The following is a 23,673-nucleotide window of genomic DNA, read 5'->3' on the forward strand; positions in this document are numbered from 1 at the left end:
TTTTGCAGTCTCTAAAAAGTGTGTGAGGGCTGGGGAGATAGCATAATGGTTATGCAAAAAGATTTTCCTGCTTGAGACACCAAGGGCCCAGGTTTGATATCCAGTACTACTATAAGCCAGAGCTGAGCAGTGCTTTGGTAAAAATAATAATAATAATAATAATAATAAACTAAAAATTAAAAGAGATGTGAGGGGTTGGGAAGCAGCTAACCCATTAGAGTAAATGTTTCCTTATGTGAGGCCCTGGGTTCAAGTCCCAGAACTACATGGGAGCATCATGGCACTGGAGGAGTTCCATGGATGGTGGAGCAGCGCAGTGGACCAGTGGACTTTCTGCTCTCTGTCTCTCTCTTTCTCTCACTTTCCCCTGTCCCCCACCACCCCCAATGATAAATGGAGACAAAAAAATCAGGACTGTGGGGGCCGGGTGGTGGTGCACCTGGTTGAGCGCACATGTTATAGTGCATAAGGACCCAGGTTCAAGCCTCTGGCCCCCACCTTCAGGGAGGAAGCTTCACAAGTGGTGAAGCAAGCCTGCAGGTGTCTCTCTGTCTCTTTCCTTCCCTATCTCCCCTTTCCTCTTGATTTCTGGCTGTCTCTATGAAATAAATTAAGATAACTAAAAAAATGTAAAAGATCATTACTGTAGGTCATTTGGCAGCACAGCACATGCACAAAGCCCTGGGTTAATTCCTGCCAAAGATTAAAAGGCAGCAGGAAGCCCTGTTTGGGAGGGGCAGAGCTAGACCCCAAAGTCAAAAGATTGGCAGGGTCTGAGATGGATCCCGCCTCCCTATCTTGGCCTCCGTGTGGATCTTAAATAGGAGGGAAGTTTAGGATGATGCCACACAAGGGCCCTGATGGCCCAGGGTCTGTCAGGAAGGACAAGAAGAGTTCCATAGAAGTTCCATAGAGGAGTCATGTTCCTCAGTAGATAGGGCAGCCAATCAGCAGCCTGAGGAAGTCTGACCAGGGGGGCTAGTTGATAGTAGGAGGTGAGCAGGTGGCCTGGGCCTCCAGGGAGTGGACAGGCACAGCTGAGGGTCTGGGGTGAAGGAAGAATGACCCAGGGTGTGAGGACCTGGGGAGCAGCACCATGGAGGGGCTTTGAGGCCAGATACCTGGGCAGGTCAGAGAGACAGCCAGCAGAAGCCCCCAAGAGGGTGTGGTTGGGCCAAGGGAGACCTGGGAATCTGAGCACTGGCCCCAAAAAGGATCCAATTGAAGCGGCAATGATTGAACGGCCTTGAAGTGACAAGATCAAGAGTTCGCTGCCACCAGCTAGAAGAGGCATTGGTGAGTTTGGCTGAGAACAACAGTGTGGGAAATGGAACTCTCTGCACATCTGGACTCTGAGTGTGCGTCTCAATCGCCAGCTGTGGCAGCATTTCCTGTGCCAGCTGGGTGTCACTCACACACGCAAAGAGCTGTGTCCTACAGGGGGCAGCCAGAGGGTTGGGATATACTTTACTGTTAGAAAGACCAACCCTTGAAAAATTCATGTTAAGTGAAATAAGTCAGAAACGGAAGGATGAATATGGGATGATCTCACTCTCAGGCAGACGTTGAAAAACAAAATCAGAAAAAAACAAACAAAAAAAACCACACAAGTAGAACCTGAAATGGAATTGGCATATCGCAACAAAGTAAAAGACTCTGGGGTGGGTGGGTGGGGAGAATACAGGTCCAAGAAGGATGACAGAGGACCTAGTGGGGGTTGTATTGTTATATGGGAAACTGGGGAATATTATGCATGTACAAACTATTATATCTACTGTTGAATGTAAACCATTAATTCCCCAATAAAGAAATTTTTAAAAAATTCAAAAAAAAAAGACCAACCCTAAAATATAACATATGATTGTACAAGAAACTCAGATAGGAGAGGGTGTCTCTTTTGGGCTCACTAAAGCAAATCTGACTGTCACTTGTCACTCTGTTCTGGCTCCATAATCATCTCCGAGTTTAGCATGTGCCATGTTCCTCTCTACTCCAAAGCTTTTGCATTCACGGTCTCCTTGACCTGGAGTGGATCCTATTTCTTCATGCTACATATTTAGAGAAAGAGGACAACAGGAAAAGAAAGGAAAGAGCAGATATATAGGGGAGTGAAAGACACCATAGCACTACTCCATCATTCATGGACTTCCATCTGGTGCTGTTTTCAGTATTCCCATGTGGTGCCTGGATCCAACCCCAGGATCTTGTGCACAGGAAGGCATGTGTTCTGTCTCCTGTATCGGCTTTTTAGTTAGGTCTCTGTTGTTTCTATCTACTCCTGCCTTCCATTTCTTCATAATTTGCTCTCTGTAACTAAATGGAGACTGGGAGACACTGACTAGAATTGTTCTGTACACCTCAGTCATTTTCCCTGTACAGTTCTGCCTGGACTTGGTTGGGGAGGCTCCATTACCAACTGACTGTCTCTCCACCTTTGTCTACATGCAGAACCATTCTTTTTCTGGACTGTTGGCATTGCTAGTCTAGAAAGTGTGGAATTATTTTATAGACATGTGGTTTTCTCCTTCACTGAAAGTTCATAAGGCTGAGCTGTCTGCCTCCAAACTGTGATTAGATGCATTAAGAAGAAAAAAGAAAGCTTGTACCTATCTACTTTGAGCAAAATTAGGCGCTCTGGGCACCAAGCCAGCATTCGATGCAGCAGCCAGAAGTTGGATGAGAGTTTTCATGGATGGGGCAGGCCTAGGTAACCTCATCAGCCAGGTGTTAGAAAACACAAAAATGAATCTCCTCAGGCTTACAGATCTTGTTTCAACACCGTGTCCAGGTCACCGACCAGAAAAGCTTGGAGCTTAGTTTGTGCAAAAGCCTGAGAGTCTCTGTGTGCAGAATGAATATCTGCATGCCAATGCTCCCCTGAAGCCTGGTAATGCTGGCAAGGCACACTGGCTGAGTGACTAACCTCTCCCAGTGGAAAGTTTCACTAGGGTCAGGGAGACAGCTCATTGCGAAGAATACAGGGCTCACTGCAAAGAATACAGGGTCACTGCAAAGAATACAGGGCTCACTGCAAAGAATACAGGGCTCACTGCAAAGAATACAGGGCTTGCATACCCAAGGCTCTGGAAGTCCCAGGCTCAATCCTTGACCCACTCCACATGCTAGAGCTGAGCATTGATCTGGCCTTCCTCTGTGTCACAAAGATAAATCTTTAAAAAAAACCACCTAAAAGAGAATATTTTTATTATCTCTGCTTCACAGATTAGGAGTCAATAGTCAGAGACAACAGGAAATGACGACATCCATATTTCCTCCATCACTATGCAGTGGCCCCCCAGAGGACACAAGGGAACCAACATCATGGTACAGGCTCCATGGAATAGAAAAGTACTCTTCAAATTTTTACAGGTTAAGAAATGGGGGTTCTGGGGGATGGGCGGTGGCACACTGGGTTAAGCGCACATAGTACGAAGCAGGAGGAACTGCACAACGATCTTGGTTCAAGCCCCCGGTTCCCTACCTGCAGGGGGGGGGAGTCACTTCACAAGCAGTGAAGCAGGTCTGCAGGTGTCTATCTTTCTCTGTCTCCCTATCTTCCTGTTCCCTCTCAACTTTTCTGTCCTATCCAAAAAAAATTTTTAAAAATGGCCACAGGAACAGTGGATTTGTAGTATAGGCACTTCTTCTTCTAGCGTTTGCCAGTATAGGCACTGAGCCTCAGCGATAACCCTGGAGGCAAAAAAAGAAAGGAAGAAAGAAAAGACAGAAATGAGGTCCTCTTTAACATCAAAGACAAACTTGGAGACTCAAGAGAAACTAAAGTAATGGATAAACAAATGGGACTTCATCAAATGAAAGAGGTTTCACACATCAAGAGACTCTCACAAGGATAAAAGGGCAACTTAGCATCTAGAGATATTTGCACAGCATTCACCTGACAACTGGTTGACATAAAAATTTTATATAAAAAACCCACACAGATCAACAGTAAAGAAATAAACCAATAAAAAAGTGAGCAAAGGATCCAAATAAGCACTTCAAGAAAGAAGACGTACACAGATGGCCAGCAGACATATGAAGAAATGCTCCAGTTACTGTTAGGCATGCAAAATTAAAACCACACTGAGATTTCACCTCACACCTGTGAAAATGGCTCACATTAGTGAAAGAGTAGATAACAATTACTGGCAAGGACATGAACAAAAAGGAACTTGGGGCTGGGTGGTGGCACACCTGGTTGAGCGTACACATCACAGTATGCAAGGACTTGGGTGCAAGCCCCTGGTCCCTACCTGCAGGGGGAAAGCTTCATAAGTGGTGAGGCAGGGCTGCTGGTGTCTCTTTGTCTCTCTCCCTCTCTGTCTCCTCCCTCCCCTCAATTTCTACCTGTCTCTATCAAATAAATAAATAATGATAATAAAAATTAAAAAAAAAGAAAAAGGAACTCTGCCCACTGTTGGTGGGAATTCAAACCAGTGCAATTCCTGTGGAAAGTGATATGGAGTCTTTAAACAAATAAAAACAAATACCTTATGATCCACTGACATCACCCCTAGGCATATACACAAAGGACACAAAGACAGCAATTCAGAGGGATATGTGCAACTTTATGTTCACAGCTGAACTATTCATGATAGCCAATATATGAAAGAAAATTAAATGCCCATTAAATAGATGATTTGGTAAAGAAGTTATGAAATATATATATTCAATGAAATACTACCCCACATTAAAAGATGATACTCTATCATTCAGGGCTAAATGGAGGGAAGTAGAGGTTATTTTGCTAAGTGAAATAAGAAGTGAAGAACAACTACTGGATGCTCTCACCCTTACATGGAATATAGATGGCTAAAGCAAGAGAACAGGCAAAAAAAGTTAGTAACCATCAACTGTCTCTGAGACTTTGTGGAAACTCTGGTGATTATCAGAAGATCTGATCAAGGCACAAGAATCTGGTGGTTGGAGCAGTAAGCTGTAGGTGTGAAACTTTATATATTAATGGAATTTTATAATTCTGTAACCCAAAATCATACCACCACTAGCAATTTTATCACTCTACTTCCTTATTGAAAAGCAACTCTGAAAGCATTAGGACACTATGCACCTTGTTTATAGGCACATTTTAAAAAAATTATTTATAAAATGGAAACAGACAAGACCATAGGATAAGAGTGGTACAACTCCACACAATTCCCACCACCAGAACTCCATATCCCCTCCCCTCCCCTGGTAGCTTTTATTCTTTAACCCTCTGGGAATATGGACCCAGGGACACTGTGGGATGCAGAAGGTGGAAGGTCTGGCTTCTGTAATTGCTTCCCCACTGAACATGGCATTGACAGGTCAATCCATACTCCCAGCCTGTCTTCTCTCTTTCCCTAGTGGGGCAGAGCTCTAGGGAATCGGAGCTCCAGGATACACTGGTGGGGTCATCTGCCCTAGGAAGTCAGGTTGGCATCATGACTTCTGGAACCTGGTGGCAGAGTAGTGAAGCCGTAGGGGGTTGACATTCCACGCCTGCATCTCTGGATGCAGTCCAAAGTGAAACATGCTGAGGTGGTACTGGTTGCATTGATTGGATTGGGATCAGCAGATGCAGGTGGTATGAATTGGGAGAAGCATGCAGGAAAGTGAGCCTCACCCTAGAGATTTCAGGACTGGGAGAAATATGGGCTTTATAGAGAAAGGGGAAGGTTCCTGCTGTCTTAGGGTTTAAAAAGGCAATAGTTATAGCTATAACCAAATCATTTGACAATTGGGTTAACTTTGAAAATCCCATTGTTAGGATTTGCTGTATCATACAAGACCTCGCCATAATTTATATCCTTTTATTCTATTTAACTATAGCTGTATCTTTAAAAAAAAATTTTTTTAAATTTATTTTCCCTTTTGTTGCCCTTTTCATTTTGTAGTTATTATAGTTGTTGTTATTGATGTTGTCATTGCTAGATAGGACAGAGAGAAATGGAGAGAGGAAGGGAAGACAGAAGGGAGAAAGACAGACATTGCAGACCTGCTTCACCACTTGTGAGGCGACTCCCCTGCAGGTGGGGAGCCGGGGGCTCAAACTGGGATCCTTTCACCGCTCCTTGTGCTTCGCACCACGTGCGCTTAACCCACTGCACCGCTGCCTGACTTCCCCTATAGCTGTATCTTATAAAGGACCACCACCAATTGCTTCTGTTCTCCCTGGTCTAAACTTTTAGGAGATTTAATATTTCAAAGAACAAGTCATTATTAGAAATATAGTAACAATTTGAGCCCACAGTTAAAATTCAATCTGATTACCAATTTGATGTCTTAAGTGCTTCGATTGAAGGAACATATACTCAGAGGTATGGTCTATGCTACAAAAAGTTTGAGACATTCGATCTATTTTTCCCCTCTCATATAAATTGAATTGTGATTTGTGAGACTATAAGTTAATAGGAGTGTATACTAACACCATTCCCACCACCAAGGGTCTGTGTCCCACTCCCTCTGCCTCACCCCCAGTGAAGCTGAACATCTACCCTCATCCTCCACCCAGAGTTTTTACTTTGGTGTCATACTCCAAACTCAGTTAGATTTTGTTTTGTTTTGAGTTTCTCTTTCTGTTCTTTTTCTTACTTTATTTTATTTATAAAAAGGAGACACTGACAAAACCATAGGATAAGAGGGGTACAACTCCACACAATTCCCACCACTAGAACTCCCTAACCCTCTCCTCCCCTCCCCTGATAGCTTTCCCATTCTTTAACCCTCTGGGAGTATGGACCCAAGATCATTATGCAGAAGGTGGAAGGTCTGGCTTCTGTAATTGCTTCCCCGCTGAACATGGGCATTAACAGGTCGATCCATACTCCCAACAAGCCTCTCTTTCCCTAGTGAGGCAGGGCTCTGGGAAATCAGAGCTCCAGGACACACTGGTGGGTTTGTCTGTCTAGGGAAGTCTGGTTGCCATCATGCTAGCATCTGTAACCTGGTGACTGAAAAGAGTTAACATGTAAAGTCAAATTGTTGACTAATCATGAACCTAAAGGGTGGAATAGTGCAGATTAAGAGTTGGGGGGGGGGAGAAATCCTCCATTTTGTAAATAGCTAGTAGGTATATTTTAGTTATATTCCAAAGGACCTGTGGCTATACTAGTTCCGCCCCGCCCCCCGGCCCTGAAATCTGGTATGCAGGTGGATCGAAGTTATTATTGTCTGGGGAGATGATGTCATTGCTGGAAAAAGGACCAGAAAGCTGGATCAGGGAAGTGAGTAGCTCTTAAGTATGGGAAAGATATATAAATATTGTTTACTATAAACCCCACTGATTTGATGTGATCTGAAACCCATATTCAGCTTAGGAGCCTATGTGACCTCTGCATCCCATAATGATCCTGGGTCCATACTCCCAGAGGAATAAAGAATAGAGAAGCTTCCAATGGAGGGGATAGGATATGGAACTCCAGTGGTGAGCACTGTGTGGAATTGTACCCCTCTTATTCTGCAGTCTTGTCAATCATTATAAAATTAAAAAAAAAAAAAAGAACAACCAAAACAGTATTATTGATGTCTAGCCTCTACTTGGTCAACAGCCATAATTTAGATAAGGTCACTCCTTTGTTTTAAAGCCTAGAAATAGGACTACTACATCATTCATATCTCTTGATTTGCCATTGCCAGCCCTTCCCAACAGGTCTGCAGTTTGCTTTCTCCTTTTGCCTTCCTTCACATCCTCTCAGGTCAGAACTTCTCACTGTTTTGCAAACACACATGTAAGTTTCTCTGGGACTTTGCTCATAGACCCCTCCACCTGCAATGTAAAATCCTGTGGATCTTTCATCTGCATGACCTTCCCAAACCTTTCTGATTCTTTAGTCAGAAAGTCCCCCCACCCCCCGCATTCCATAGCAAGGCTATCCATCTATGAGCAAATTAATCACTCTGACTTATACCTATTTATATACCTATGCACAGCTGCCCCTCTCCCCTCCCATTTGAGCTTGTGGCAGAAGATGGACGGGTTCATCTATGTACTATTCTGTTGGGTTCAGGCCTAGAAGACAGAGTGGTCTAGTTCAATAAATGCAGAATGGCTGGCTCATTGTTTGAGAACAGGTTTTCATAATTAACTCAGCTTCAATATGAAATTCAAAACAATGAAGAAGACAGGACTCAAACACAGCAGGGAAATTACACACGCTTTTACTCTCAAAATAAATACCAATCAATTTTACTTTATAAATACAAATAAATACTGAGTTTTCTTCTTCTAATTGCCAACAAATCAGTTTCACATGCCATTTACTATTGGTTGTGGTTTAAAAAATTATTTAACTGGTTAGGTCAGGATAAATGGGCACCATTAGAACTGCTAAAAATATATATAGCTGGGTGCAATCTTCCAAAACTAATATTCTGAGGATGGTGGGGTAGGGATCTCTGGAATTTATAAAGTGGGTAAGGGGAAGCAGAAAGAGAAAACACAATCAAATACTTCTTTGATATCATTTGCTGGCTGTTAAGAGCGTCTTAACCACATGAGAGCTGAAAGGGCTCTTAGCAGTTCAGAAATGGAGAGTAATGAGTTGTTCTTTCAATGTAACTCCCCCCAAAAAGCAAATTTTACTTATTTTGTGATTTACAAGAGTAATTAAAAAGATTAGTAGGAGATAGCAACTCATCCCATACTTTGACCCTAGCCACTTTAAACAAGCAAAACTAACTCCTTAGCTTTGGAAAACGTCAAACAGAATCAGTCCTAGAGACCTGTGACACTGTGGGATTTACTGAGGTAACAGAAGAATCTGTGGACATCACACACTCAGATGAAAACTCCAACCGATCAGGTCACTGGCTGGAGTGTGGTTCAAGTGTGTATAGTTAACTCTAGATCAATTTGCAGCCATCCAGTCAAACTCAGCACCCACATTCATGCTGTAAACATGTGAACAGCTATGAACCACAGACTCAAAGGGCTTGAGGGAAGAAGCCTCAGAGCTCCAGACTCTCTTGTCAGGTGGAACCTGAGACGAACACTACCCATGTGCTGTGCATGTGGCCCCTCTGCTAAATGCACCTTATCTTTGAATCTGGCACTGAGTTTAAAAAAAAAAAATCACCCCCATACCTGGAAATCAAAACTCACACCTGACTGGCCTTATATTGTTTAATACTAACACTAACTTTTAAACAGATTTTTTTTTTTTTGAGAAGAGGTAGGTGTTATTTCATTGGAGGACCCAAAATTCAGCTCAGTCTGATATATATATATATTCCAGACCATCTCTCTCTCTCATTTTAAAATGAGTGATAACATACTGCAGAGAAGCAGAGGACTCTATGGATTACTTTTGAACCAGGTTAGTACTCTCTCCTCTTTATGTGGAATAAGATGGATTTCTTCAGATCAACGAAAAGCTTTTAATTGCTTGCAGCTTGTGTATGTCGCTCATGTAATGATTCTGTGAGTTTTCAACATGGAAAAAAAAACTATTCTGTTTAACAATGAAGCTATAAATGAAGACAGAGATCAGGAGTGTCTGGACAAACATGTACAAAGGATGATACTGATGAGTTAAGTTGTCATGGAGGAGAAATGTAGCAAGTAGAGACTACGCCGAAGAAGGTGTTTGCGTTGCTATGCTCAAGGTGGAATGGAGTCAACATCCGCTTAGATCCAGCCATGATGTTTGTTCAGGCTAGCCCTGCCATAAGGGAACACACCGAGAAGTAGGCTCAAGAGGAATTTCAAAGCTGGGGGAAAATTAATCAGGTCAAGAGAAGTAAATTCAGTTTTTATTTTTTCTATATAATACATGGATATATGGATAAATTTCCTTAAAGAGCTTGCAACCCTGAGGTGATATCCTTGGGTAAATAACGTATAAAGCAACAGCAAATAAAATCTGAGTTCCAGGAATGACAACTGGATGACAAAACATAATTTAATATTTATGCAATTGCACACACACCAGTAATATTCTTTGCTTTTTAATCCAACTATCTCAACTGACTTGCAGTTTGTGTATTGGACACAGCCTGACTCCACTTTTCATCATAGTCAATGCCTTTCTTTCCAACTAAAATTTAATAAATTAACATGGGTATTATATATGTTGTTTTTTTCTTTTTGTCTAGTGAATGTGTTGCCAGAAAGCCTGATGTCTAGCTTGATTGCAGCATATGCTCCATAAAAATGGTGACCTCCTAAACAGGATTGGATGCCATTTGACTATAATAATTGTATCTGACTATAATTGTCTCTGACAACCCCCTGGGAGACACACCTGAGGGTTTTTTTTTTTTTTTTAATCTCATGTGAAGTTTCCCTGAAGGGTATTGCTGACTAGAGGAGGGGGAAGGTCTTGCCTCCTGCACTAAAGAGCCTCTCACTCCTTCAGCTTTCTAGGTGTGGAAACTGCCTGATATGAATGGGCCAGTTGTGGCACCTATCAGGCCACTGGATTCTGGAAACAGGAACAGATGGGCCGGGCATGAGGAAACCATTGTGCTTCTTCTTCATCAACCAAATGGAACCTTTTCCTAGATAGTGAATTTCCCCCCAAGTTTTATAAACTGTGGTGAGAGGGAAATGCCTACAAGAAATGGAAGGTGAGTTCTTTATATTATTTATATATTATCATCTTCCCTCTTAGGATTACATAGAAATGTAAATTAAAAGAGCAGACAGATACCTATGAGGTGGCTCAAGCTAGAACAACCTTGCCTTAACACAATCATCAGGCCTAAAATACAAATCTTACAAGCAAAATCTAACTTGGTCTGGCCCATAGCTACACAAGGATCCTGAGTCCTTTCTTGAGTCTGTCTTCATGAGGAATATCCTCCACTAATATTCACTTTGGGTCATAACTGTTACAAAGGGTAACCAGTGCAGCTTCATCTTCATTTTGTTCTGGTCCGTCTGCTCTCTTCACTTGTCAGAACTCCTGCGTGGCCGGCGGAAGCTGGATACATTTTCATTCAGTGCATAGATTCTTCGGGAGAACTCTTCAAATTCCCCCAGGACTTGTTCATCACACTCCACTGCCACAGCACTATCCACTGGGATGCAGCTGAAGGCTTCTAGCTGATCACCTGAGGTGAAACCTGTGGCTTCCATCCCGATGATTTCTTCAGCTTGCTCCACGGCACAGCAGAGCTCAGTGTTGGAGGCATGATGGAACTCAGCTGGAAGCTGGACACCTGAAGAGCTAGCCTGCTCACTGGGAAGGAGGGAGCCATTGACTGTAGCTGGATGCCCCGAGAGGGTTTCTCCCTGGTCTTGGCTAGTGTGCACACTCACTGGACCTCCATTTAAGCTTTCGCCCAAATTGATTCCCTTGTTTTTGTTTTCTTTGGAGAAGTCCAAGCACGTATCTAGGGAGGAAGACAGAGATGTCGCCTTCCTCTCAGACTCGCCTGTATTGGGGATGGTGGGCATGGGCTGGGTTGAGGCTGAGCTGTAACTAGGAGGAGGAGATTTGTACTGTAGTCTCTCATTATCTGAGCTGGCCCGTTTTCGGTGTCCTTTGTCTGGTGACGGGATCCCCCCAGAGAAGCCCAGATCTGTGCCCCCAAATACGGTGCTTTGTCTCTTGGGAACAGGGATTGCACTGGAGGTGTGATGTCTGTCGCTGGAAGACAAACAAAAATGAGAAGTTACTTCCAACTTCAAAACTCAGCTTAAGCCTTCTATATCCAGTGACAGCAAAATGAAGGTGGAGATAATCAGGCTTTGTAATAACCAATATGAGTATTAACTGTAGAGTCTGTATGCAAGAAACAACACGGGAGATTCTAGGCTTAAATCTGGGAGCTTTCTTCATGGATATAAGACACTGAAAGCTACCGAGGAGTGACCTCAGGGCAGGATAGGCCATGGAAACCATGTTATACTAGGAAGACCTGAAGTGGCCAGAAGGAGTTAGATTTGGAAAGGAATGTAAGTGAAGGAGGGAATCAACTTCACAGTCTGAGGGGCTGTCAATCCTTATTTTGTTTTTAATATGGGTCTCATTTTATCTTCATAATTCAGGCAATCTCATTTGTCAGGGATATTAAGTGACTTGTCAATGCTATCTTTGCAAGGCACTAAGTAGTGAGGCCAAACTCAAATAATGACTCATGAAAGTGATGTCACATCACTAGTCACATCATGGGGCAAATATGGAACCATGGAAGTAGACCAGTAGTTTATTGCTGTGAGAAATCCCTTGAATTTCAAGGAGAGTCTAGGCAACAACAGCATCAGGTACAATTTGAAAAGCTCATGTAGCAGTAAAATGTGTTTTCTTCAGAACTATGGGTAGACAATAAGACACTTACCTAATGTTTACATCTACCCCCCCCTTTTACTTGATAGGACAGAGAGAAACTGAAATGGGAAAAGGATGGATATATATATATATATATATATATATATATATATATATATATGTATGTATGTATATATATATATATACATATATATATATCAGATTGAGACCCTTCAGGACTACCGCACTGCTTGTGAAGCTTCCTCCATGCAGATGGAGACCAAACATTTGAATACAGGTCCTTGTGTGTACTCTGCAGGGTGCCCTCTTCACCCCCTAATGTTTACTTCTTAATCACCATATTTTGTCTCGCCTCCATTTTCAGCCATGTTCAGTAAAAGTCTTTCGGACATTTTTGTGGTCTAATTTTTTTTTTTTTAATAGAAACCTGTCTTATAATCTTAAAAAGAACAAACTAAAGGGATGAGTGCGAGGAACTGGCTTTAAGCACCCCCCATGCAGTCGGGGAAGCTTCATGAGCAGTGAAGCAGTATCTCCCACCTCTATCTAAAAGAAAGAAAAAGGAACCTCTCCCCTGAAAAAAAAAATCCCCCAAACCAAGTTGAACAAAAAGGGTTTCTTGATCATTCTGGGCCACTGACATGAACATGCTTTACAAAGGAAAGGGACTGCAAGGTTTCAGTAGTCTGTTTCTCAGACCCTTAAGTCTAAACTTATGTCCTTCATCTGGCTGCCAGGGTGCTTCCAGCAGCCTCCCCTACCCTCCTACACGTTTGCTTCCGACTTGCTCGTCACCTAACTTTGATGGCCCGAGAATTATGTGCAAAGTAAGAGTAAACAGAATTTGACTGATGGCCAATAGATGTACTGGGCTCAAAATGCTTTTTGATTATATGAATTTTGTAATGTTGGTTTTGGCTGCCCAGAATTAGTCATTAGTTCCAGGATTTTAACAACATTCCAGATTTTTAAGATAGTTAGGTTCTAAACAGCTGAAGCATTGAATAATTATGTTAAAACATATACAAACACACACACATTTTAAATTATTATAATAATTTATACTCCTTGGGAAACTCAAAATATGTAAACCATAAAAAATAATCACTCATAAGTCTCTTATTATCAAATAACCACCATTAGTTTTGGATATTTTCCTTATGTATGAGGCTGAATCCTTGGCACCTTCCCACTAGGGGGAAAAAAAAAGAGCAAAATTCAAAACAGCAATAAGAACAAACCCAAAGAAACCTCAGTTGTGCATATGGTATGTTTGCATATAATAATTCTGTATCCTGCTGTTGGGTATTATTAAAATCTCTTACCAAACAATTCTAGATGCTTGCTCCTTTGAATGGAATATCATACTTCAATTACCCCTTATTTTTATAGATTTAGGGCATTTTTAAACTCATACAATTAGACACCTACTATAGGGAGATAAGGAACTAGATCCATGTGCCAACACCAGTTCTGTAAACCATTATGCTCCCAATAAAATGATAAAGAATGGGAGGCCATAAAGCATAGATATTTAACAAATAATTCTGATTATCGAATTTAACAGGTTTTCAGAAGGAGCCTCCACTATACATTTTAGTACAAGCTAAATTTTTATAAAGAAAAGAGAAGAGGAGTACTTTATCTCAATTAATGCCTAAAAAGAGAAAGGTAGGAATTAAAAAGATAAATAATAGGTCAAAAGAGAATGTCTAGAAGGTTCAAGATTCTGTCTGATTACAGTCTGGCTTCATGATTTGTCATTTAGAATCTAGATTGGAGAAGTTGAAGCATGGTCTTGCTAATTATATGACCACGTTTTAAAGGCTGTTGACAATTAACTCATCAAATGAAATTAGTACTTAATTAAGTCGTGATGAATAATGTATATGGAACTTCTGCTCTTAGAAACAACTAGCATTAACGTAGGTGTTTCGGGAATGAGAGGTTGTCAAAGGAAATTTGGTAACGTTTCTTTGACTTCCACTCTGGCCAAAGGTCTCAGTGTGTTCTAAGGCACAGACTTGGGGGAAGGTGTGGGAGTGGGCAGAGCCTGAGATTTAAGCCACTCGACTGAGCCTTCAGTGCACTGCACAGTCTCCCCACGAGCTGTCTGCCTTGAATGAATGACTCTTCTAGCTTGGCTTAGGTCCAGACTGCAAACCTGGAAACACAACATCTGTGGTTTAATGCTGCAATTAAAAGAAATTTATTAAAAAACAACAACCCAAAGATACTATAATTGCAAATTTACTAGGCCATGGCTTAGTGAAATGCACACAGGCTGTTGAGTAACTGAACCACATCAGGAACTGTTAAATGACTTAATAAACCTTGTGCTACAAGTAGAAAAAAAAAAAAAGGATATCCTAGGGTCACAAACAATTGTGGATTCAGGGAGAAACCAGTTGTTTGGAGTTCAGGGGTCAAGGAGAACAGTCTGGTTTAAAGTCATTTCTGGGGAGTCAAGTGGTAGTGCAGCAGGTTAAGCGCAGATGGCGCAAAGCACAAGGACTGGCATAAGGATCCCGGTTCGAACCCCTGGCTCCCCACCTACAGGGAGCTGCTTCACAGGCAGTGAAGCAAGTCTATAGGTGTCGTCTTTCTCTCCCTCTCTCTCCATTTCTTTTTGTCCTAACAATGACGATATCAATAACTACAACAATACAACAATAATAACTACAACAACAATGAAAAACAACAAGGGCAACAAAAGGGAAAATAAACAAAAAAAAAGTCATTTCTGCTGGCTCACATCTTCTCTGTTCTCTTTAAATGAAGGCAATTCAATCCTTTTTCTCTGCATACTTATTTACTTTTTTAGTCACCTTTTGCTGATCTCTTCAGTTTTATCTGAGAGGGCATGCTGATGAGAAAGGATGTCAAAGTCCTCGTTTTACTAACTGTGCTACCATGGTCCCGGTCCCCTCTATTTGGAGTTGTTATCTGAGGTCACACTCATCACTGATCAGTTATATGGTTGTGAGCAGTCTTGTCTTCTCTGTGCTCCAATTTTCTCCTATGTCAAAGAGAACATTGGATTATGGTAGAATATCTGGCCTAGATACTGAGGGCAGCCAGTAGTTTTAAGGTGGTTGCTGTGATTGTTATAATTCTTAGCTTCCAAGGCCTTTGGATTCCAATGTCTTATCCCCATTTCACAGAAGGGCTAATCAGAGGTCCACAGGCATGAGTGTCTCAGACAGGAAGACAGGGTAGTAGACAGTAGAGGAAAAACCAGTCTATTTCTCCTTCCTTCTAGCATTTTCTCCTGTGGAGACAATTTAAAGCAGAACTTTTCCCACCCACCACGGCCTCCACTTCAGCACATCAGAGAGCTAGTGGCAAGAAGCAGAGAGAGGATGAAGGCCAATGTAACAGAGCTTAGAAGGTGGGAGAAAAGTAATAAATCAATCAAAAGACTTATTCTGCCCAGTGTGAAATATCATTTTAGGCTTTCCTCTTCTCTTGAGGCCATGGGGGTGAGGAAGGCTCTGGATAAAACAGAAACACTCAAACTGATGGTTCTCACGATCTACCAGATGTTTAGGGATGCAAGGCTTCCCAGAATCCTTGAAGGTATATTCTGGTTGTCCCTAAAACTCCATGCACCATTTTTTCCCCTGTATGAATTAAACTTGAAAAATTTTTTTTCTTTCTTTTTTTCCCATTCTTTTTTTGATTTTACCAACCTACCAGACGAGTTCCCTATTTGGCATATTTACAACCATTATACACAAGCTATGCCATGAAGCCAGCACAGAAGACAGGGAGGACCTAGGTCACCTGCGCCATCACCCTCGCTCCCACCACTTTCCCATTCTCTTCCTGGTGCTTGTATTGCCTGAAGGGATAGCCTCCTTTTCCAGAAAAAGCTGTGGGAGAGGAAACAAGGTCAGAAAGCTCTGCTCACAGTGGTGAGACAGCTCACCTGGAAAGGTGTCTGTTTTGTCATGGGAGTGTCTGGGGTTGAGCCCCCAGCTTCTACAACATTGGGGGACTTTAGTGCTGTGATCTCTCTCTCTCTCTTTCTATCTGAAAACAAAAACAACAAAATAAACAAACAAACAAAAACCAATCAGCCTAGAGCACTGAAGTCCTGGTGAAAAAAACCAAACCAAAACAGAAGACACTACTCTGATCCAAAATGTGCCTACACTTCTTCTCTGCACCCCCCCTCCCCCAGTATTCCAGACATCCAGCTGTAGCGCCATGATAATAAAATATGGGGAACTGGTGACCATCTCACCATTTTAACACAGAAAGTGGGCACATCCACTTAACTGACGATACAGTAAGGGTTAAATGAGGTGCCAACTATAAGTCTTTGCGAGATATGTAGTTAAATACTCCTAAACTTAGTAATAGTAATAGCAGTGAACACTTATGAAATGCTATGAAGTAGACATTTTGCTAGCAGCATCAGATACGGTCTATATGACTCTCTCATGTCTGTGAAGTATTATCAACAATATCAGCATTTTATAGGTAGAGAAACTGAGGCTTAAAAGAACTTGCGCTTGGGGCTGGGTGGTGGCGCACCTGGTTGAGCAGACGTATTACAATGTGCAAGGACCAGAGTTCAAGCCTCTAGTCCCCACCTGCAGGGGGAAAGCTTTGCGAGTGGTGAAGCAGTGCTGCAGGTGTCTCTCTGTTTCTATCACCCCCTTCCCTCTTGATTTCTAGCTGTCTCTATCCAATAAATAAAGATAATTAAAAAATAAAATAACTTGCCCAAGTTCACAAGACAACTAACTGGTTTAACAGAGGTAGTCTGACTGTTAGTTTTTCTCTCCTTACTAATCTCTAAGCCACCCAAACACCTACTTTTCATCTCTACTTTTATTGTGGGGGAGAAGTGAAAATCAGTGTAATTTTTAGGTCAAGTAAGCAGCTTGGCACCTTTCCCTTCTTTTCTTGTCTACATTAAGCTTGTGTGGTTTTTTTTTTTTTTTTTGGGGGGGGGAGGCTCTGAATGATTTATTATGCTCTCATTATTTTAAGTATGAATTATAAACATATCCATCCTGACATTAAATGACATGTGTGGTAACTTAGGGGAAAATAAAACCAAGGAAAATAAAAACAAAGATTTAGCACACTAAGAGAGAGTTCTTAAAGCTTGCTTTGAAGGCCTCACCACCCCCCATTCCATTCTCTTTTCAGATTCAGTTGTGATTGTTTTATCTGTCCACAGCCAGGCTTGACACTGTGAAGCAGGAGGGACAAGTATAGTTCACAGTCTTAAATATGTGTCTTTCCCGCCTACAAAATGTTTCCTCAGAGGACCATAACCAGATCGCAGCTGGTCAAAATGCTAAATCTCGATTGCCTGGATCCTGTCCAAAGTCTACAGCTACAACATCGTGGAATAAGAATACTTTAAAAGAAGAGAGAGAGACAGAGAGAGAGAGAGGAAGGAGAAACTTTAAAACAACATTTGATCTTCTTTTCTCTCTCACTCTCCCCTTTCTGGCAAGCTATGACCTCATGATAGTGAGACCCCTCCATAGAGGTGTTTGAGTTGGTTTTCGGCCATTAGAGATGTTCGAAGCGCTCTCTATTGCTCTGAGCCAATATCATGTCAACGGTGCTAAGGAGCAAGAATAGTTTCTCACCTTCTTAAAGATTATTGCTTAAATGGTGCAGAGCAACGACAAGGGCTGCACAGAGTGCCAAAAGCAGGCTGCCAAGATAGAGCTGAGGTAGTATTACATCTTTTGGCAGCTAAGAAATTATGACATAAAATTATATTTTTTTCCAGAAAAAAAAAACAGCCTCCATAAATTAAGCTACTATCCTTTTCAAAGGCCAGCAAAGGGCGGCCTTTATCTTTCTCCCTCTTCTCTCAGATCAAGCAGAAGTACAGAGCTGTAGAGTCTCCTTTTGGGACGATAGCTTAAACAACTAGTTATCTTCCAGGAGGCTGCCTGAGGGTTAATAGTTAGTTGTAAGTATGCAAACTAGAGGCCTCTCCCCATTACCAGAGAAGGGAAAGTGCTTCAGCTTTGCACTGGGTGTCAAAAAGAAGCAAAATAAAAATACAAACAACCCTGGGCCCAAAGCCTAGGTGGGAATCAGTGCCAGTGGTCATTTCCCCTGAGGCTCTGCTTGGAAGGTTTCCTGCCAAAGTCTGACGAAATAAAAACAGAGTTAAAAAAGGTAGAAGGAACAAGGGAGCTTTTAGATTTTATTTAAATTGAGTACTGATGGAAAGATGAATTTGTGAAAGAGAAAGTTCCACAAACTAATAGCAAAACAAAGTGCTGAGGAAATCTATTTCCCCAGGCATTATGACCTGAGAGCCCAGAATGGAAAAGGGAGTCTCTTTGCCCGGGATCAGAGAGAAGGGGTATCGATGGCCAGGAGCCCATGTCGAGGCCAGGCTGTATGAGAAGTAGTGAGTGACCCTGCCAAAGAAATCACAATACAATCCACAAAAGCACAGCCAGGCAACAAACATTATGAGGACTGTAAAATGGTCTGCAGAAACAGAAAAAGGGGGTGGTGGGTATCTGGGGACCTGTGAGTGTCTGGACAGCACCTGAGACATGGGGCTAATAAAATGCTTGTGCTAAACACAGGTAAGGAGTACCCACCTTGGCCAGGCTGCCAGGGGACAGCAGTCTCTCAAGACCCAGCATCAGAGGATGGTGAGAAGGACATGAAAGCTACGGCTGGGAAACCCTTTCAGAATCGGAAAACTGGGTGTATGTGTACACACACACACACATCCACACCCACCCCTAAACAGAGCACCAGACTGTAGAGGGAAGTGACACAGTTGAAATGAAGTCTCTGGAAGCTACTACAGGAGGTGAACTAACGCTGCATTTTTTTTTTCCTTTTTCCTTTTCTTTTTTAAAAAAAATATCTTTATGTATTTATTGGATAGAGACAGGTGGAAATAAAGAGGGAATGGGGTGATAGGGAGAGAGACACAGAGATACCTGCAGCCCTGCTTCACCACTTGTGAAGCTTTCCCCCTCCAGGTGGGGACCAGGGGATCGAACCTGGGTCCTTGGGCGTTGTAACATGTGCGCACAACCAGGTCCCTACCACCTGGCCCCTACCGCTACATTTCTAATCGGCTCTGACATGAGCTGGACCTTGGGGCTTCAGAGCAGGCTATAGAGCAGCAGGTTAAGTGCATATGGCGTGAAGCACAAGGACAGGTGTAAGGATTCCAGTTTGAGCCCCCGGCTCCCTACCTGCAGGGGTGGGACGCTTCACAAGCAGTGAAGCAGGTCTGCAGGTGTCTACCTTTTTCTCCCCCTCTCTGTATTCCCCCCTCTTTCCATTTCTCTCTGTCCTATCCAACAACAACATCAATAACAACAATAACAATATCCACAACAACGATTAAAAAAACAAGGGCAACAAAAAAGGGGGGGGATAGCCTCCAGAAGTAATGGTTTCATGGTGCAGGCACCAAGCCCCAGCAATAACCCTGGAGGAAAAAAAAAAGTGGATTCCTCTGCATCATCTCTACAGATGCTGGGGGTTTTAGAAGTATTTGGATTACTGTCAGCCACTACTTCATCACTGCTCAGTAGGAGATTGAGGCTGTGGGATATTTTTTGGGAACCTCATTTTTGTCATCCTAATATAAAGTGAAATGTTATATACATATATATATATTTTTTTCTTTTCTTTCCTTTTTTTTTTTTTTAACCAGAGCCCTGCTAAACTCTGGCTTCTGGTGGTACTTGAGATTGGACCTGGGGGCTTTGGTGCCTCAGGCATAAAAGTCTTTCTGCATAACTGTTATGCTGTCTCCCCACTGACTTATAGTAAAAGGACATGCTAACAAAACTCTTTACTCCCTCAACAGATGCCGAGTGTTGACTATACACCATATACTGTGCTAGATCTGGAGATACAATGATTGAAAACAGAAAAGCAAGAGCTCCTGCTTTTATGGAGTTTACCTTGTGGTGGGAGAGGACAGACACTCGCCACAGAATTGTAGACCTAAATACGAAATGGTAATCAATGACTTAAGCCGTGGGGAGAGAACATGGAGTAAGAGAGTTTGTAACAGAACTGATACTTTTTAAGGCCAAGATTCAAAGGTTTAGTGGGAGTCTCCACTATGTAGAGTGGGTTGTGCTAGGCAAAAGGAACAGCACATGCCAAGATCCTAAATCAAGAGAAAGGACAATGTTTGAGGGCCCAAAAGGTCACTGGGTGAAGAGAAGCATGGCAGAAGATAGGGCTAGAGAGGAAGATGGTCCAGACCACACAGAAGCCTGTAGGCCATGTTTAGGTTCCTTCTCCTTATCTAAGTCATTACAGACTTACAGTGCTTTAGTCAAGGTGTGTGTGTGTGTGTGTGTGTGTGTGTGTGTGTGTGTGTGAGAGAGAGAGAGAGAGAGAGAGAGAGAAAATTGGAAAATAACTAAAAGTAGCAGGCTAAAGCTATTCTGCCTAGGTCCAAATCTTTGTTCCTCCATTTGGTGGCTATATTATTTTTAAATTATTCTAGCCCTCTGTGCCTGCATACTCACACTCTTCTTCTTCTTCTTTAAAATATTTATTCCCTTTTGTTGCCCTTGTTTCATTGTTGTAGTCATTATTGTTGCTGTTACTGATGTTGTTGTTGGATAGGACAGAGAGAAATGGAGAGAGGAGGGGAGACAGAGAGGGGGAGAGAAAGATAGACACCTGCAGACCTGCTTCACTGCCTGTGAAGTGAGTCGCCTGCAGGTGGGGAACCGGGGGCTCAAACCAGGATCCTTACGCCGGTCTTTGTGCTTTGCGCTTAAGCCGCTGCGCTATCGCCTGACTCCCACTCACATTCTTCTTACGTGTGAGAAGAGAGATCATAGGTCTTAACTCATAGGGTTGTCCTGGGGGATCACATGTATTAAATGAGTGATGCAGTCAGTGCTTTAGAAAAGTAACTGGTTTCCTGCAACAGGCATTAGATATTGGTTAGAATACTTCTTCGGGGCCCTCACCTGCAGGGGGAAAGCTTCATGAATGGTGAGGCAGAGCTGCAGGTGTCTCTCTGCATCTTTCCCTCGCCTCTCTCAATTTCTCTGTTTCTATCTAATAATAAATAAATCAAAAAAATAAAACCAGAATATTTCTCATTCTTTTTTAATTTTTTTTTTTTTTTGTTATCAGGGTTTATCACTAGGGATAGGTACCTGCATGATGAACCCACTGATTTAGGTAGATTTTTTTAAAAAAATTATGATAGAGACAGAGACAAGTAAAGAGAGAGAGAAAGAGAGATAGAGAGAGAGAGAGAGGGAGAGAGGGAGAACGACCTGCAGCCTGCTCCACCACTAGTGAAACTTCCCCTTTTGCAGGTGGAGACCAGGGATTTGAAACCAGGTCCTCATACATAGTAACATGTACTTTATCAACTGGGACACCATCTAGACCCAGTATTACTTATTCTTATCTACTGCAATCCACAAAGAACCACTGAATAAGTATCATAACAATAAAATGATTTTTAAACAACTTGAAAGTTGAAACACAGGGAGAAATATATAAATTAAACTTCAACTGAAAAGTCACACTAAAGTGTCAGTGGCCATTTCTACTGCTGTCCTTGTTGGCTTCTGATGGGCAGCTGCTCTTCTATAGACTCTTGGAACATAGTGGAGTATTTCAAATCTAGAAGGATACTTATCTGCAGTCACTTAACACATGTTAAAGAATCTTCCCTGAAAAACAGACCTCTTAGTACAAGATCTATAAATGGATTTTCTGCTCCTTTCATTTAAGAGTGTCCATCTTCCAAAGCCCAGTGCAAGTCCTGCCACTTTCATTAAGCCCTCTTTAACCATGTCAATCAAAAGTGATCTCTTTGAACTCTGAACTACTGCAGCACTTGTAACTGTATCTTCCAACTGATGCTTCATATCACTTGGATTTCAATGAGTATTTCAGTGGATATGAATGAAGTTCATATTTATTGCCTGGCAATCTGCTAGGTTCTGGGAATGAAGAGATACAGAGAATAAAGGTTCCTAACCCTAAGTAGTTCCTACCCCAGTAGAGAAGACAGAGTTTACCCATAATCACAACAGTGTAGAACTTTGTATGGGCTTCTGGCCATGGGTGTCCTTTCTATCTCTGACCTCTGGCCTGTGCTGGGGCTTCCTTTTTTTCAGTCTGGGTACTGGAAGTCTGACTTCACAAAATCTGGGGAAGTGGATGATGAGCCTGGAGGATTCACCAGAAGAGGCCATATTTGATTTGCACCTTGAATGGGGAGTTCAGCAGGGTGTGTGTGTATGGAGGGGGAGATAGAAAGAGAGGGAGAATTATCTAAATAAAACAGTGATTGTGCAGTACAACTGTGAGATCAAGTCTTGTGTTTTTAGGAGCTACCTAGCTTTCTAAAAATGTTTCTCTTTCTTGAAACCCATGATTCCATGTTCTGATCTAATGTAATGCTGAACACACACTAGATACAGTGTGAAAATACTTATGCTTTATGAATAAATGGATTTAATTAGCTGTACTCGAGGAATAATTTATTTTTAGTTTTCTTCCCCTCTTGGCTATATGTTGAAAAACACAGGTTACTGTAAAAACAAAACAAAAAAAAAAAAATGAGAAGGCTGAAACAGTACATGACTGTTTATACCATGAAAAAAATCAAACTAAAGGCAAATATAGCGAACCTAGAGGATAAAGTATTATGTGACCATTAAAATACTGCTACAAAATTTTCTTTCTCTTCATTTTCTTATTGCCTGTGTCCTCTTGCATGGTTAAGTGTGCATTCTACCAGGTAGGGTGTTTCCTACACCCTCCTTTTACTATGATATTGGTAAACCTGCATATCAGATGTCAGGCTCAGGAAGAAGGAGGAGAAGGAGGAGGAGGAGGGGAGGGGGAATACCCATGTTCATCGGGGAAGCAATTATAGAAATCAGACCTTTCACCTTCTGCACCCCACAATGACCCTGGGTCCATACTTCCAGAGGGTTAAAGAATAGGAAAGCTATCAGGGGAGGGGAGAGGAGGGGATGGGATATGGAATTTGGTGGTGGGAATTGTGTGGAGTTGCACCCTTCTTATTGTTGGTATAAGGGGCCGGGTGGTGGCACACCTGGTTGAGAGCACATGTTACAATGTGAAGGACCCAGGTTCAAGCCCCTGGTCCCCACCTGCAGGGGGAAAGCTTCATGAGTGGTGAAGCAGCTGCAGCTGTCTCTCTGTCTCTCTCCCTCCCTCCTCAATTTCTGGCTGTCTCTATCCAATAAATAAAGACAATAAGAAAAAAAAATTTTATTTCCTTTTTGCCTCCAGAGTTATTGCTGGGGCTTGGTGCCTGCTCCATAAATCCACTGCTCCTGGAGGCTATTTTTTTCCCCTTTTGTTGCCCTTGCTGTTGTTTTTTTTTTTTTTTTTTAAATCATTGTTGTGGTTATTATTATTGTTTTTATTGATGTCATTGTTGTTGGATAGGATAGAGAAATGGAGAGAG

General features: G+C 42.1%; 1 protein-coding gene across 1 annotated transcript in view; it reads right to left on the reverse strand.

Moving 5' to 3' along the window:
• Window positions 1-9,719: 9,719 nt before the first annotated feature.
• UVRAG (UV radiation resistance associated) overlaps window positions 9,720-23,673 on the reverse strand; it is a 304,494-nt gene continuing 290,540 nt past the window's right edge. The window contains exon 15 of the mRNA XM_007520229.3: window positions 9,720-11,573. Within this exon, the coding sequence (XP_007520291.1) occupies window positions 10,871-11,573 (703 nt within the window). The 3' untranslated portion in view covers window positions 9,720-10,870. The remainder of the gene's footprint in view (window positions 11,574-23,673) is intronic.

This window comes from Erinaceus europaeus, chromosome 17, assembly GCF_950295315.1.
Source record: "Erinaceus europaeus chromosome 17, mEriEur2.1, whole genome shotgun sequence".
In the NCBI taxonomy this organism is placed as follows: domain Eukaryota; kingdom Metazoa; phylum Chordata; class Mammalia; order Eulipotyphla; family Erinaceidae; genus Erinaceus; species Erinaceus europaeus.